Source organism: Aquarana catesbeiana, linkage group LG06 (genome assembly GCF_042186555.1).
Source record: "Aquarana catesbeiana isolate 2022-GZ linkage group LG06, ASM4218655v1, whole genome shotgun sequence".
Classification (NCBI taxonomy): Eukaryota; Metazoa; Chordata; class Amphibia; order Anura; family Ranidae; genus Aquarana; species Aquarana catesbeiana.
This window is the reverse complement of record NC_133329.1, coordinates 349,173,304-349,187,610: the sequence shown is the minus strand read 5'-3', so window position 1 is coordinate 349,187,610 and position 14,307 is coordinate 349,173,304. Positions and strand designations below refer to the sequence as shown.

Genomic DNA, 14,307 nt, shown 5'->3' with positions numbered 1-14,307 from the left:
CACCTAGGTAAGTATGAAAAAAAAAAAAAAACATACTTCTCTTTTAAACTGAAGATTCAATTGGGCTTTAAAGTTGAACTACCCAAAATATTTTCATTTGTATATGGAGAAAAGCTTTGCTCACTTTTGTGACTGATTGAGAAAGTGGCTCTTCAGCTTAACTTCTGTGGGCACTGGTGTGTTCATTATACAGATTATTCCCAAAAAAGGATGTATGGCACAGAAATGCTATACCATTTCTGGCATATGAAACTTCCCATAGGAATTCTTGGGGGATTTGCAGGAACCAGAAAAATAAGTAGCCCAGTTTACACATGAATGCAGCCTTATGTCACTCAAAATTAAAATAAATTGTCTTGAGTTATGTACGGGGGTTCTACAAAAAGTTTCTGCACTTTTTTTTAGACCCCTTGTATATTACATAATGATCTGGTACTGAACAATGAGCACAACAACCTAAGCACCATGCATCTGAATCTATCCTTTAGTGCAACAAGGCTCATTGGATATGGATATGGTAGCATCAGGCTACATGTTCCGAAATTTAAAAGGGTAACTCCAATTTTTGTGGGGGAAAAAAAGCAAATAAAGAAAAAATAATATAGCGCAAATAATTGTGACACTAATCATATTGTAATTGAATGTTATTAGAAAATACCTTTCCTTTTCAATCTGAAGCTCTGTAATTTTCTGAGAATGCATTACAATATGGCTACCTGGGGTTGTTCTGTACACAGAATGTGCACTGACCACTCCCCAGAAACATAATTTCCTGCTTGTGTGATTGGCTCACCAATTTTCTCAGAAATCTGCACTAAGATACAAGTCAGATTTCAGGCATCCCCTGCAACAAAAATGTCATTTTTGGAAAGATACTTTCAATAGGAGCCCGTCTAAAGGGATGCAGGCCCAGCAGATTTCCCCATTAGTGCCCTGCTGCTGCCACACCTGACCAGTAATTATAAAACCACTCCCCAGACCCACTCAGAACAGAGGCAGAGACAAACACACATGGATTTCTTCAGAATAACAAAAGGTAGGAATCTGCAACAAAGTTTGTTATACTCCTTGCAATGTACATAGATCACCCAGAGGGGAATGTTTTTTTCTCAACAAAAGTGGAGTTACACTTTAACAGAATGTTGCGGAATTTTACCTGAATGTCCTCTTGATGCTTTCTTAGCTGCTCCATCATTTGCTGGAATTCGGCTTCTTTCTGCTCAGCTTCTTCTAATGTTGCCTGGTTCTGTTCATCATAAGCCATGGCCACCACAGCCAGAATCAGATTTATAAGATAGAAGGAGCCCAAGAAGATCACCAGAACAAAAAAGATCATGTAGGTCTTGCCAGCAGCTCGCAGGGTCTAGATCAAAAAAAGAAGAAAAAAAAACCTTCAGTTTTTTATATCCCTCCCTTTCACCCTCCTCTCCCAACTCTATACAACTACCACTATCGAAAGGTACACCCCACATAAGTTGTGAGTCATAGCTTACACAGGGCTATGGACACCTACAGTATGTAACAGTGCGGACTGGCCAATCCTTGTCACCTAGATGTGCCACATGTTCCTCCATACCCATAATTACTTGGTGTTTCCTTTGACTTTGGATGCTGAACAGAGTAGCAGAGAAGAAAGCAATGGTAAGAATAACCTATGAGGAAAAGGGGGACTAATGCTCAGTTTACATTACTGCAGGTCAGGAATGCACACAAAATTGCATGCATTCCTGAACCACAGGCAAACGTGCTGCTCTTTAACCCTGAGGTGTCATTAATTCTTAATGGCACCCCCATGCATCAGTACCCGCATCTCGTTTTCGTGCTCCAACCACATGTTGCCACAGCACCATACGATTCAAATGCAGCATGATTTTAAAAAAGAGATTTTAAAAAAGGGACAGGGACGTCTTTCCCTGTGTTTTACGGGTAGAGCAGCCCATTGAAATGAATGGGCTGCCTATACATAGCACGCAGGTCGCAACAGTATGAACCTAGACTAAAGTGTACACTTGCCTTGCCCTGAATGGGCTTCATAATGAATCACTATATTAGAAATAGACCTATAAATGTTAGTTTGTTTACAGAGAAAGCTTAGATTTTCTTCCCACGTCACAGTCGGAGATGTTTTGTAGCTTAGTTTCAAAGGCTGATAATAGACTGTACTGCTAATGAATGACAATAAGGTTTCATTCAACAGGTTCCTGTTAAATATATTTACCGCCTGGATAATATTGGCTTACATAATATTAAACTCCCTCTCAAATAGTTTATTTCAGAAGAATATATTATGTGCATTAGAAAGTGAAATGTTATGAAAAGGAAACCTGTGAGGAGGGAATATACAACCTTCAATTGTTAATCCCTTTTCTGAAAATGCTAGTTGCCTAGCTGTCTTGGTGACCCTTTTGCTTCATTACCTTCTGACATCACATACTTCACCTTCTACATGCTTGTTTCAGGCATGTGATTCATATAGTATTGAAAATAGAGATATTATACAGAGTATTGAATATAGAGATGGCCAGGTAACTGGCATTTTCAGAAAATGGTTAGTACCCAAACCCTCACTCTTCTGACGGGGCTGATAAAACAAGTGATACAAATTATTTGTTTCTTACCAGCATATAAAGGTTCTCCCAGAAGTCCTGAGTCATCAATCGAAACAGGGACAGGAAGGCCCAGCTGAAGGTATCAAAGCTGGTGTAGCCATAGTTAGGATTCCTTCCAGTTTTTAAACATACATATCCTTTTGGGCATTGGCTAAATAAATAAATTAATAAATATATGAATGAACGTGGAAAATCATGCCTAAAGGTATACACAGACAAGTTGCTAGGATGCGCTAGTCTGCATGTGTAGACACACTTGTTTGTTATCACTACTTTTAGTGTAGTACACACTACCACAGTAAACCTGTGGCAATAGCTCTAGAATGCTGTATGTCTCATTTGGGTCAGTCAATTTGAGTTTAATAGGGTGCGAGGATAGTCATAAGCAGTGGTGGCCCGTCCATTAGGGGCGCACGGGTGCTGCACCCCTCCTATCCATGCGTCCGGCCCCTTAATCTACAATTTTTTGGGGGGTTTTTTTAAGCATGTAATTAGAGCCAGAGGCTCTAAGAGGCTTCAAAAAAGGGTGGGCTCGGGGCGCAGAGCACTGCGCCCTGAGCCCACCCAGTTGTGTGTCAAAAGCGAATGAATATTCGCTATTGTCACACTGATCCTGCACCCGGCCAATCAGGAAGGGGGTCACCCGTTTCGATAAAAGGACAAGCGATTCTATTGGACACCTAGGAGGAGGAGGAGGGAGGAGACGCATGGCAGAAGCTGCCGTGATGCAGAGAAGGAGGCGCAATGGAACTCGCTGCCCATCCATGACCTAGATGGGGTAAGTGAGGGGCTGGATGACCGACCGCCTGTAAAAAGGGGGGGGTCAGGTTTAGGTGACCCGACTGACAGCGTGCGTGGGTGGGGGGGCTGCCGCCGACCAGGGGGGTGGTTGTTTACCGCCCGCCCCAAAAAAGAAAATGCCAGTCATAAGAGATGCAAGTTATCTCAAAGTTATCTCAAAAATTATCCACAGAGATCAAAATATGGGTGACCAAAACACACAAACAGACTGGCACTTTGGGAACATATTTTACTAGCTAGTTTGCACATATCCTTAAATTAATTTAACCTAAATATTCCTTATACCCCCACTTGTGATCACTACCTGTAGGTGGAGTTGATATCGCTGGGTCTTCTCCTGGGAACATTGATGAGCCCAATTCTAGTGGAAATTCACTCCTACCCAGTGCAAGTGTATCTAGCAATGAGATTTGGGAAACTCAGCTTTCCCAGGATCTCAGAACACAGCCCAGTGACTTTACTCTTTGCCATGGCATGCTCTCAGGAAGCTAAAATGTAAGGTAAGTATTTTTTTTTTTTTCTGCTAACGATCCTTAACTGTGCTTTTATCATAAGTGGTGGAGCTCAACAAGATAAGTGGAGCTAGAATTTTAATGCAAGGTATGCTTTAAGGGCCATTTAGACCTGCCTGCTCTTTTGCATTGCATTAATGCACACGCACGATCACATGTGATGTCACACATTAAAATGTATTGTGTCACGTTACATGCTTTAAGTAGGCTGCCAATGCACAAGAACTGTCAAAAAAATGGCTGATTGCCAAAAATGGCCAATGGCTGAGAGAGCAGACTGGAGTGTTCTGGTAGAGGGGCTGTCCCCGTCAGAACACAATAGCACAGCAGGGAAGATGGCTGTACTAACATCAGATTGTTAGTTCAGCGGCTCCGACCTGTGTGTGTATGAGGATTTAGGGAGAGATGAGTCCCTACTCTCAGTTCATCGCATTACCAACATGAGGGAATGCAGTCCCCTTATGCACTACAAATATGCCTGGATGAAACTCAAGCAGGTGGTGCTCTGCACCATGTATGCATCACATAGCTTAATTTTTATTTCTGTCTATTTTTTTTTTCAATCTTTGTGTAGTTTAGACCTACTGTATGTTGATCCTAATATGTCTGAATTCACTTTGACTGACTCACTGCCTCTGCTGGAAGTCTGATCCAACCATTCACTACTGTTTTGGGAAATACTGTAAAACTTTTTAAAATTTGTTTTGAACTTTTCTATTGTTAGTATAAGGTTCACCTTTGGGGACTACTTATTTGAACAATTAAATTTGAAAACAAACACATAAAATGACAGTCATAACCTTTTATACAATTATTGTCATGAAAGTGTGATCATATTTTGCTTACCCTGAATCTGAGCTGTTGCCACACAGAAGGGCATCCCTCTGGCCAGGCAGAAAATAGAAATTTTCTGTTAGAGAGAAAAGGCACATTTTAACTTTTAAGCTTAACATACCACACATCTCCTGTGTGTAAACTAATGTTGAAATATTGTTTAGGAACTCCTAGGCTTGGTAAATAAGAGCTCAGGATTTTACACATCTCTGATCTATTAAAACGCTACTCAATCTCTTGTAGGATTTTATTATACAGCTCTATCCCAGATAGCAAGCAATTGTGGTGCAAGTTTGAAAATTACTTTTTAAGCTATCGCTAGGCTTGCCAGGCTTCACAGGTTTGTGGCACAATTGCAGCAAGTCCGCATTGCATGACGCCAGATCAACTTTCTTTGCAAACATTCTGCAAGTCTGCAGCAAGATCTGGTTCATTGATGTTGTGCAATAGTCATCCCACCACAGGGGTCACTGTGGCTGAATTTTCATGCTGTAGACTTGCAGAGCTCTTGCTGTAGACTCACCACTGCAACTTTGCTCTTGCTAGAGACTTGCCATGCAAATTTACTACAAATTGGAAAAGTGTCAACTAGAACTTGTGCTTTAAGTGCTCTGCAAGTGTACAACTTGCCAGTGAAAATGTGTTCTGGCCTCCCCCTCCAAAAATGAAAAGTCAGCTGCTACACATACGGTAGCTGCTGACTTTTAATATTAGGACACTTACCTGTGCTGGAATCCAGCGATGTCGGCACCACAGCCAATGTTTCCATCGTCAGTCAGGTGCTGCCACCGCCATTGCCGGTAAAGGGAACCTGGCGGCAAAGCCTTGCGGCTTAGGCTTCACGCCCGGGTCCCTACTGCAGATGCGCAAAGCTCGCTGCACTTTCTTACTGGCGCCGGCAGCAGGAGAAGGAGGAGGGCGGAGGAGGGGGCCGAACTTCTGACGTACCTCGCCACGGCGAGGTCTGACGGACGTGGGGACAGGGTACCTGTCAAAAACAGGTACCTGCTCCCCCCGGAGGGTGCCAAATGTGGCACTGGAAGGGGGAGAAGACAGATAAGCAGAAGTTCCACTTTTGGGTGAAACTCTGATTTAACAGACTTACAATTCAGCACAGCCACAAATTTGTGAAAAGTTATCCTTGCTATCTGGGATGAGTACCATGTACAGTATGCCAATCTGCATTTTTGCCATCTGTGTCCCACTTGGGACAATTCTATTCATTCTCTGTTTTATACACCCCAAAAAAATGAGGGAAACACTTTCTCAACAGTTGCCAATTAGATAACTGTTCCCAATGGAAGATTTCCCCTCTGATCATGTTCTGGTGACACATGTTTTGATTTCCCATCACTTTTTGTCCCAGTGACAATGGTCACCAGAACAAATAGGGTGACACTTCACAGCAGGGATATAGACTGCAATAAAACATGATAGGCGTGTTACACTCTCTAAAACTAAAACAAAACAAAAAAGGAAAAAAAAGTTTTGTTTTTGGATTCACTTTAAAAAGTGTGCAATCATCTTCTATGTGCTCACTAAGGAATTAACATGAGCATCTCCCAGTCTGATCTTTTTGGCTTGACCAAGTGAAATTCTAATGTCTTTGGTGTTTTCAGCCTACTGGGGATGCGATCAGTCAGAAAGGTTAGATAACCTCCAAAACAACATACTCAAAGAGGCGTTGGGAGCTTGCACATGTAGTCAGATGAAGGAAAACTTCAAACAAGCGCAATAGCTCTGATGAGGAAGCTCTCACACAGCAAGGTGTCCCTCAACAGGAAATACAGAAAGGAGAGCCAGACCAACAGCGGATGAAAAAGTCCAAATTCATTTTAATTATTGGTTTAATTGTTTTTATGACCTTTTTATATTATGTTTTTGAGAACAACTAAAATGTTCTTGGCCTCAGTCATCCAGTTTTTTTCTCTTGGTCCTTTCTGTATTTCTAAAGTTTGATAACCTGTTAGATTAGCTATTGTTTCCCCATGGATAAAGCCATTCTGGGGGTGTCATCCTGCAGCTACCTTCTTGGTCAAGCCAAGCTTATAAGTCTATAAGGTCCCAGTTCTGTCTCTGTCACCACTTGGATCAATACAGCACATCTGAATACCACCTAAAGTGTATGCATAGCTTTAGAGCAGGATAGACACAGCAAAAAAACATAAAGAAAGAACAGAACACACTCTTCAAATAATAATTACATTTACTACACTTCTCTGAGATAAATATATAATAATTACTCAATCTATACCGTATCTTAATCCCCTTTATTATGTCCTACTTAATAGGAAGGTTCAGTTTTTTAGAGTGTTATTTTAAGGTGCTGTGTGTATTTGTGATCTGCTTAGTCTAAATTATGATCCTATCAATGTGTAGTAACAGTTTAGAAACATAAATGTGGTTGCACTTTACTGCTCTTCTTTATGCAAGTTTATTAGTTTGCCCAGAATAATCACAAACAGACTTTTATGTAGTTAAATTATCTTGTCTTCATTTAATCCAGTTATGTATTAAATTCAAGCATCTTTTTATATATTTTCACATACTGCTTGCATTTATACTTGAATCCATCTTGCAAATAGCCTCCTTTACTTGTCTGCACAGCAGCACTAAGACCGAGAGAAGGAGGAGCAGCACTGTAAGCCAATTATAGAAAGATGGACTAAGCTTCATCGAAACTTTGACAATAAAAACACTGCTGTTTTTGATCTTCCTCCTCTGCAAGACCCATGAGTGCCTCTAAATGGTTTTGGATATATATATCTATATATAGAAATATAGATATCTATATATAGATATATACACAATATACTACCAAAAGTATTGGGACACCTGCCTTTACACCCACATGAACTTTAATGGCATCCCAGTCTTAGTCTGTAGGGTTCAATATTGAGTTTGCAGCTATAACAGATTTAACTCTTCTGGGAAGGCTGTCCATAAGGTTTAGGAGTGCGTCTATGGGAGTGTTTGACCATTCTTCCAGAAGCGCATTTGTGAGGTCAGGCACTGATGTTGGCTCGCACTCTCCACTCTAATTTATCCCAAAGGTGTTCTATGGGGTTGAGGTCAGGACTCGGTACAGGCCAGTCAAGTTCCTCCACCCCAAACTCGCTCATCGATGTCTTTATGGATCTTGCTTTGTGCACTGGTGCACAGTCATGTTGGAAAAGAAAGGGGCCATCCCCAAACTGTTCCCACAAAGTTTGAAGCATGAAATTGTCCAACATATCTTGGTATGCTGACACCTTAAGAGTTCCCTTCACTGGAACTAAGGGGCCAACCCCTGAAAATCAACCCCACACCATAATCCCCCCTCCACCAAATGATTTGGACCAGTGCACAAAGCACATTAGACATGGATGAGTGAGTTTGGGGTGGAGGAACTTGACTGGCCTGCACAGAGTCCTGACCTCAACCCGATAGAACACCTTTGGGATAAATTAGAGTGGAGAGTGCAAGCCAGGCCCTCTCGTCCAACATCAGTGCCTGACCTCACAAATGCACTTCTGGAAGAATGGTCAAACATTCCCATAGACACACGCCTAAACCTTATGGACAGCCTTCCCAGAAGAGTTGAAGCTGTTGATAGCTGCAAAGGGTGGCCCAGTTCAATATTGAACCCTACAAACCAACACTGGGATGCCATTAAAGTTCCTGTGCGTGTAAAGGCAGGCATCCCAATACTTTTGGTAATATAGTGTAGATGAGCCTGTTGTTTCTTGCTTGAGGTGAGTAGGTTTTTCACCTGGAGGAAAGAGAATAATAGAAGATCACTGTTTGTGGGGAGCACAGATTTTATGTTTTATTTTTTATTTCAATTAGATTTTTTATAGACCGTATTTTTTATAGACTGTATTTTTCACAATATTATCCAAATTTTTATTTTATATATATATGGTATATATTGCATATTACTGAGATCCATCTATTTAAAGAGAATGAATGTACAAAGCAAGAGATTATTTTACTAACCCAACTCCTGACCCACTTATATTCATGCTTCTCATAACCCTCTTCTGCTCCTTTCGATGCAGTGCTCTATATGATGAAATAGTCAAGGCTCAGCACCCAATCACCAAGCTCAAAAAATTACAAGAGGGAATGAGTGACATCCTAAACCTTGTGTAAGCTTCAATAAACTTTTTGTTAGCTTCAATAGTATGAGTGGAGTGGTGAGCTAGCAAAAGACCCAACTGGCAAAGTGGCAGGCATTTTTGGTATCTTCTAAATTGATTACAGTTGTTACTAATAATACATTTATTTTAAATGTATCTACAATGTATCTACAGTGATACTTTTCCATGCCTGCTTACATGGAAAACAGATTATCCTGCTGAATAATCTTAGCCAATTGCTCAAGTTCCTTCAGTATAATCTGGCCAGTTCTAGCTGTAGATATAAAATATTTTATACAGGTGTTGACATGCAAACTTACTTTCATTTAGGATGTATTCTTCTCTGTCAAATGGATTTAAAGTTATGTTGATATAGGAGCCATTCATGCCATAGGAGGCATTAAAGTAGGAGGTAATATTTGGTTCATATACTGGGGGCCACCGTACACATTTATTCCGTAGGTGTCCCATGAAAAGCTGAAGTCCTATTAGTGCAAACACACTCAGACAAAACACTGTGAGAATCATGACATCCGAAAGCTTCTTAACCGACTGAATCAGGGCACCCACAATGGTCTTCAGGCCTAAAAAAACAGGCAAGTGGTTATTGTAGGCCAATAGACCACAGCAGGAAATATGTGCCCTATAGAAGTATTGAAATTCCATGCATCAGCCTAAATAAAGTTTGATGTTCGTGAAATTGTGAGCTATGATGGGTGTTTAGCAAGGGTGAAGATGAAAGTATTAATGGAGGTTACTTGAAGAAAAGTGAGTGATAATGGATGCTGAAGAATTTTATAAGAAATAAAGAATTATGCTTGTTTTGTAAGAAAACAAGACACCTTGAGTTTCATGCTACGGGTGAAATCTAACATATGCATTCATTCCTGCAGCCTAGACAGTACATCTTCTGACAATTTTATAACATACTCAACATTTTGCAAAATTACAATTCATAAAGATTGTTATGATCGTATATTATAAAACTGTGCCCAAGTTTTAGATGCCAATATTTTTCACTGTTTTTCTCAAATAATATTTCCCATGCAATGCCCATGTTTTCAGGAATGTACTTTTTCAAAATTCTTTTTTTTTTTTACTTTTAACTTCTTTTCTTTATTTCTTTTCTTTTTTTTTTTTTTTTTTTTTTTATTTGATTTTTTTTTAAAGAAAGAAACAGCAATGATGGTTTTTCAAATTGAGCATGTAATCATAACACATAGCATTGTTGGGGATGTAGAGTACATTTCATGAATTAAACAATCATAAAGACATTCACATATAGGGTTAGTTGGATGGGAAACAGAAAAGAAAACGAAACAAACATCACACAGGCTGGGTATTTATTGCGATGTCCCATGCAAGAATTTTGTTAAACTCCAAGGCTGATTTAAAAAATAAAAATGAAAGAAAAAATGAAAAGCTTCAAAATGGTTAAAAGCACAAAATCGTTTGGAAATCAGGCATTTGCCAAGTGATTTGTGCTTTTGAACTCATCAATTGTGCTTTCTTGCATTGCAATGGCAAGCAACGAGGCTTTGGGCTCAAAGTGAGATCAAAGATGAGCAAAAAAGTGAAATCAGCCTACGTGTTTAACCTGTCTCTCACCTGGAATGACTGAAATTGTTTTCAATGCTCGGAGAACTCTGAATGTTCTCAATGCTGAGACATTGCCCAGGTCCACAAACTCTGTGACATATCTGTAATAGGGGAGTTCACACACAAACACAATGACAGACACAAAGAAACAGTTGGATGTACAAAGGGGCCTAACACCTCACACCAATTACTTCTTACCTGGAATTACAGAAATAGTTTTCAAAGCTCTTAATACTCTGAAAGTTCGAAGAGCTGAAACATTGCCTAGGTTTACAAATTCTGTTACATACCTGTAGGATTAAATCAGAGTTATTCAGGATATCTAAAAAGGTCTTTCATTTAAGACCTTTTTTTGGTGCTTAATTCAAAACCACGAATCACTAATTTATAGAGAGAGATGGATTTAAAACCGTGGTGGTGTGGTCAAAGTCAAGCTACAGTTTTTGAAAGCCAATTGGGAAAATATTTTGCTGGGACTACAATAGTCCTAGCATATAAGCCATGATGACACACAAGTGTATATATATTAAATAAGTGCTAAGTTCAGTGGGGCAATAGGGGCAATGGGGGTTTCTGTATTGTCAACTCTGCCAACTCCATGAAGGATGGGCATAACATATATGGGCCTCAGGGAACTCTGCTAACTGACAGAAGTGGAACTAGCTGAGACTAAGCAGTCCACAGCATCTATTATACTAAATTGCATCCAGTTTTGTATGCATCTGGCCAACTGACAAGTGCCAGAATGGACCATCTGCAATTCAAAGCCTAGGCTGGAGCATTAAGGTGGGACAAGTCTTTGATTACAATAATGACCTTTAAAAGCCTAGTATTTTTCTTGTTTGATACTGATTTTAAATAATTGATTCATCTGGAGCATTTAATTATATTCCTTTTTGTTTTTAATGAGCACAATCTTTTATTTATGCGTATCTATGGATTAAGAGCTTGATATTTGCTTTAACTAGTCAGAAAAACTGCAATTTTTCAAACATCAAATATCTATATAATATATAACTAAACAAACTTTTTTCTATATACGATATACAGAACATTCATTAGAATACAGTATCCATGCATCTTAAAATGAATATACAAACTAGAGACTTTCTAAACATTCTTTTTGTAAATATTTAATAGTTTAAAATGTACAGTATATATCTCTGTCTGTTTTTCAGTTGTATGTTAATATGGGGTTTTGTCTAATGTAGCTATAGTGACATACACTATGATATAAAAGATAGCTGACAAGTTAAAAAAAATTGCAAGTCATTTCATCTATGAAAAAAATAGCTGGGTCTGCATTCTCTGGCATTGCTACGGTATAAAAAAATTGAATGTAATTGAATTGCAGCAATCCTGCTGTAATCAATAAAGGTATTAAGAGTCAAACTATGATAGGAAGGTGACCAGAAGTGATGGGCATATGTGTCGTTAATCATTCTCTGAACAGTGGTATAGATTAACACACATAGGTCCTTTGCAGAATATAGCCAAGAACCCGGAAAATTCAACTATAGACCCACATCAACCTCTTAACACCAGTATCTCCCCCTGTAGTAGACAAGCCCAGCCTATTACCTCCTTTATCAAAAATTCTCAACCCTCATCCACACCTAAGACCCTCTATCCTCCTGTAACCTTCCTCCCCCTCCAGTATGCACAGTATGCCCCATCTCCTTTCTGAAAAAGGAACTAGATGAACACTTGATCAAGCTGATATAATGAAATAATGTTACTTGACCTTGGAATGCAATAATGAGGTCTTTACTTATTTAAAATTAGGTGTGCAAATGTTTCAAATGATCTATGATGTATAAATTATATAGCCAGTTCAAAGCGAAAAATGGCATCCGTCTCATCAGTTGGTCTTATATATAAAAATTGGAGTTAAGGATACTGGAGCAAAAGTTGCCCTTTGCATCTACAAAAAGTCGAATTTATACATTTTGCAGCATAAATTTCAGGCCAAATTGTCTTCTTGGATTCAATAGCGGGGTTGGTCGGGCAGGTTTTTTACTAGTAAGAGGTCTTGATAATGCCATAACATTCTTGAGTTCATGAATTGTTACTAAAATATCAACAGATGATTTTATTTATGGCATGAAACACACATGTGCCTTTATGCTCACTTTTATACCTGTGACATCAAGACAAGAAATTAGCAGAAATAGTTTACTGAGACAGAAATGCACTAATAGGAAGAAGAACCCCACACAGTTTCTAAGCTTTACCCCTTCTACTGAAAATATATTTTTGCAATCAGTTTGTTGGGGATAATTTATCTCTCTTCCTGTCCCTCCCACTCCTTTTCCCAACAACAGGAAGTAAGGGGAAAATTTCCCAATAGGAAAACAGACAGAGATTTTAAACTATTCTCACGCTATCTAAAACAGAAAATACATTTTGGCTTGAGTTGGGTTACTTGCAGTTATATTCCTTCCAGTGGAAAAGCACAGCTGCAAAGATGTTCTTCTAAAACTTTGTGAAAGTTATTCACATTCTAAATACTAACTTTTTTTACTTAGTAACTGCTCCAGTCTAACACTGTCTTGTCATGAAAACAAGTTTTCATATCAGTTTCAGTAATAATGAATGAATATTAGAACATACGTCTCAGAGAGTATAAATCTTACACATTACGCATGCATAGAAAACTAGAGATCTATTTATGTCTGTCTTTGATGTCACTTTGAACTATTTATCATTTCTTTGTTCACCTGTTGCTGTAAAATATTATTTATAAATCAAAGAACCAGTCAAAGTAAAATGCCAGAACCAGTCAAAGGAGTAAGCTAAAGTGTGAAAAAACATGAATAATATTGAGATTAATATTTGAAGAATCTTGAGATTCTAGTCAGTAATCTCAGGACTAAATATATTTGGATATATGTGACTGTGAGGAAAGTTTCTTCGCTTCGTACAATTAACTTATACTTGAGAGATCATACTGGAGGTTCAGCCTGTTCTTAGGTTTTTCCATAATAAAAAAGGCTGATAATACAAAATGCTAGGATGCACTCAACAGCACATAAGTAAATACAATGAAGTCTAAAAATCTCATTCTTATCAAAGTATTAAAATGCATACATTCATATTTGTGAATGTCATGAGTGACCTTTGTTTAAGGCATCTGTCGATTTAAGGTTTAGTTATATTTTAAAGAACACTTTTTCAGCCTTATCACTTTTTACATAACTTTTCAGCAAAACAACACTATTAGAGTGGATAGTGTTTCTTAGGGCAAGTGTTCTGCATTGATAAAGCGAATATGTGTCCAGTCAATGGAAATATAAGTGTTTACATATTTCAACAAGTAATCAAAGAGTTTTCAAAAACAAGCCCTCAATGACCTCTGTAGCTGCCTGTACTGTGGGACAATTCATCCTCAAACGTATAACAGAGGCACTGAAATCACAGATCATCTTCCCTTATTACCCCTGGCATCCTGCCAGACTTCACATGTAAACAAATAGAAGGTGCTGTAAGGTGTTCAGAAATAAGGGGCAACTGAAAGCCTCTGTTGTGATCTTTGAGGATTAATTACTCCACATTGCCTACAGCTACAGATATCAGTAAGGGCTTGTTTTAAAATGCATTTACTGTGTGTTTAAGAATATGTAAATACTTAAATGTCCATTGCCTTGTCACAGATTCACTTTAAGCATTGCTGCTAACATCATGATTGTATATCCTATTTACCAGATATAAGCATATTACCAAGCAGCTGTTAAGAGCTTAGGTTGCAGCATTTTGGTATATCTTATAGTGATGTTTTGTGATTAAATTGAATGCCAGACAATTTTTATAGTAATAGATACAATGAAGAAA

At 38.7% G+C, this 14,307-nt stretch overlaps 1 protein-coding gene across 4 annotated transcripts in view; it reads right to left on the bottom strand.

Annotated features, from left to right (window-relative positions):
• LOC141147040 (sodium channel protein type 2 subunit alpha-like) overlaps positions 1-14,307 on the bottom strand; it is a 229,147-nt gene that overhangs the window by 117,170 nt on the left and 97,670 nt on the right. For 2 of the 4 annotated variants that reach the window (XM_073634018.1, XM_073634020.1), the window contains exons 6-10: positions 10,675-10,766; positions 9,198-9,461; positions 4,769-4,832; positions 2,619-2,760; positions 1,157-1,363 (exon numbers count right to left, since the gene is read on the bottom strand). In XM_073634018.1, coding sequence (XP_073490119.1) covers positions 1,157-1,363; positions 2,619-2,760; positions 4,769-4,832; positions 9,198-9,461; positions 10,675-10,766 — 769 coding nt within the window. Of the gene's footprint in view, positions 1-1,156; positions 1,364-2,618; positions 2,761-4,768; positions 4,833-9,197; positions 9,462-10,485; positions 10,578-10,674; positions 10,767-14,307 lie in introns of all 4 variants that reach the window. The other 2 variants (XM_073634019.1, XM_073634022.1) reach the window with 1 other exon arrangement.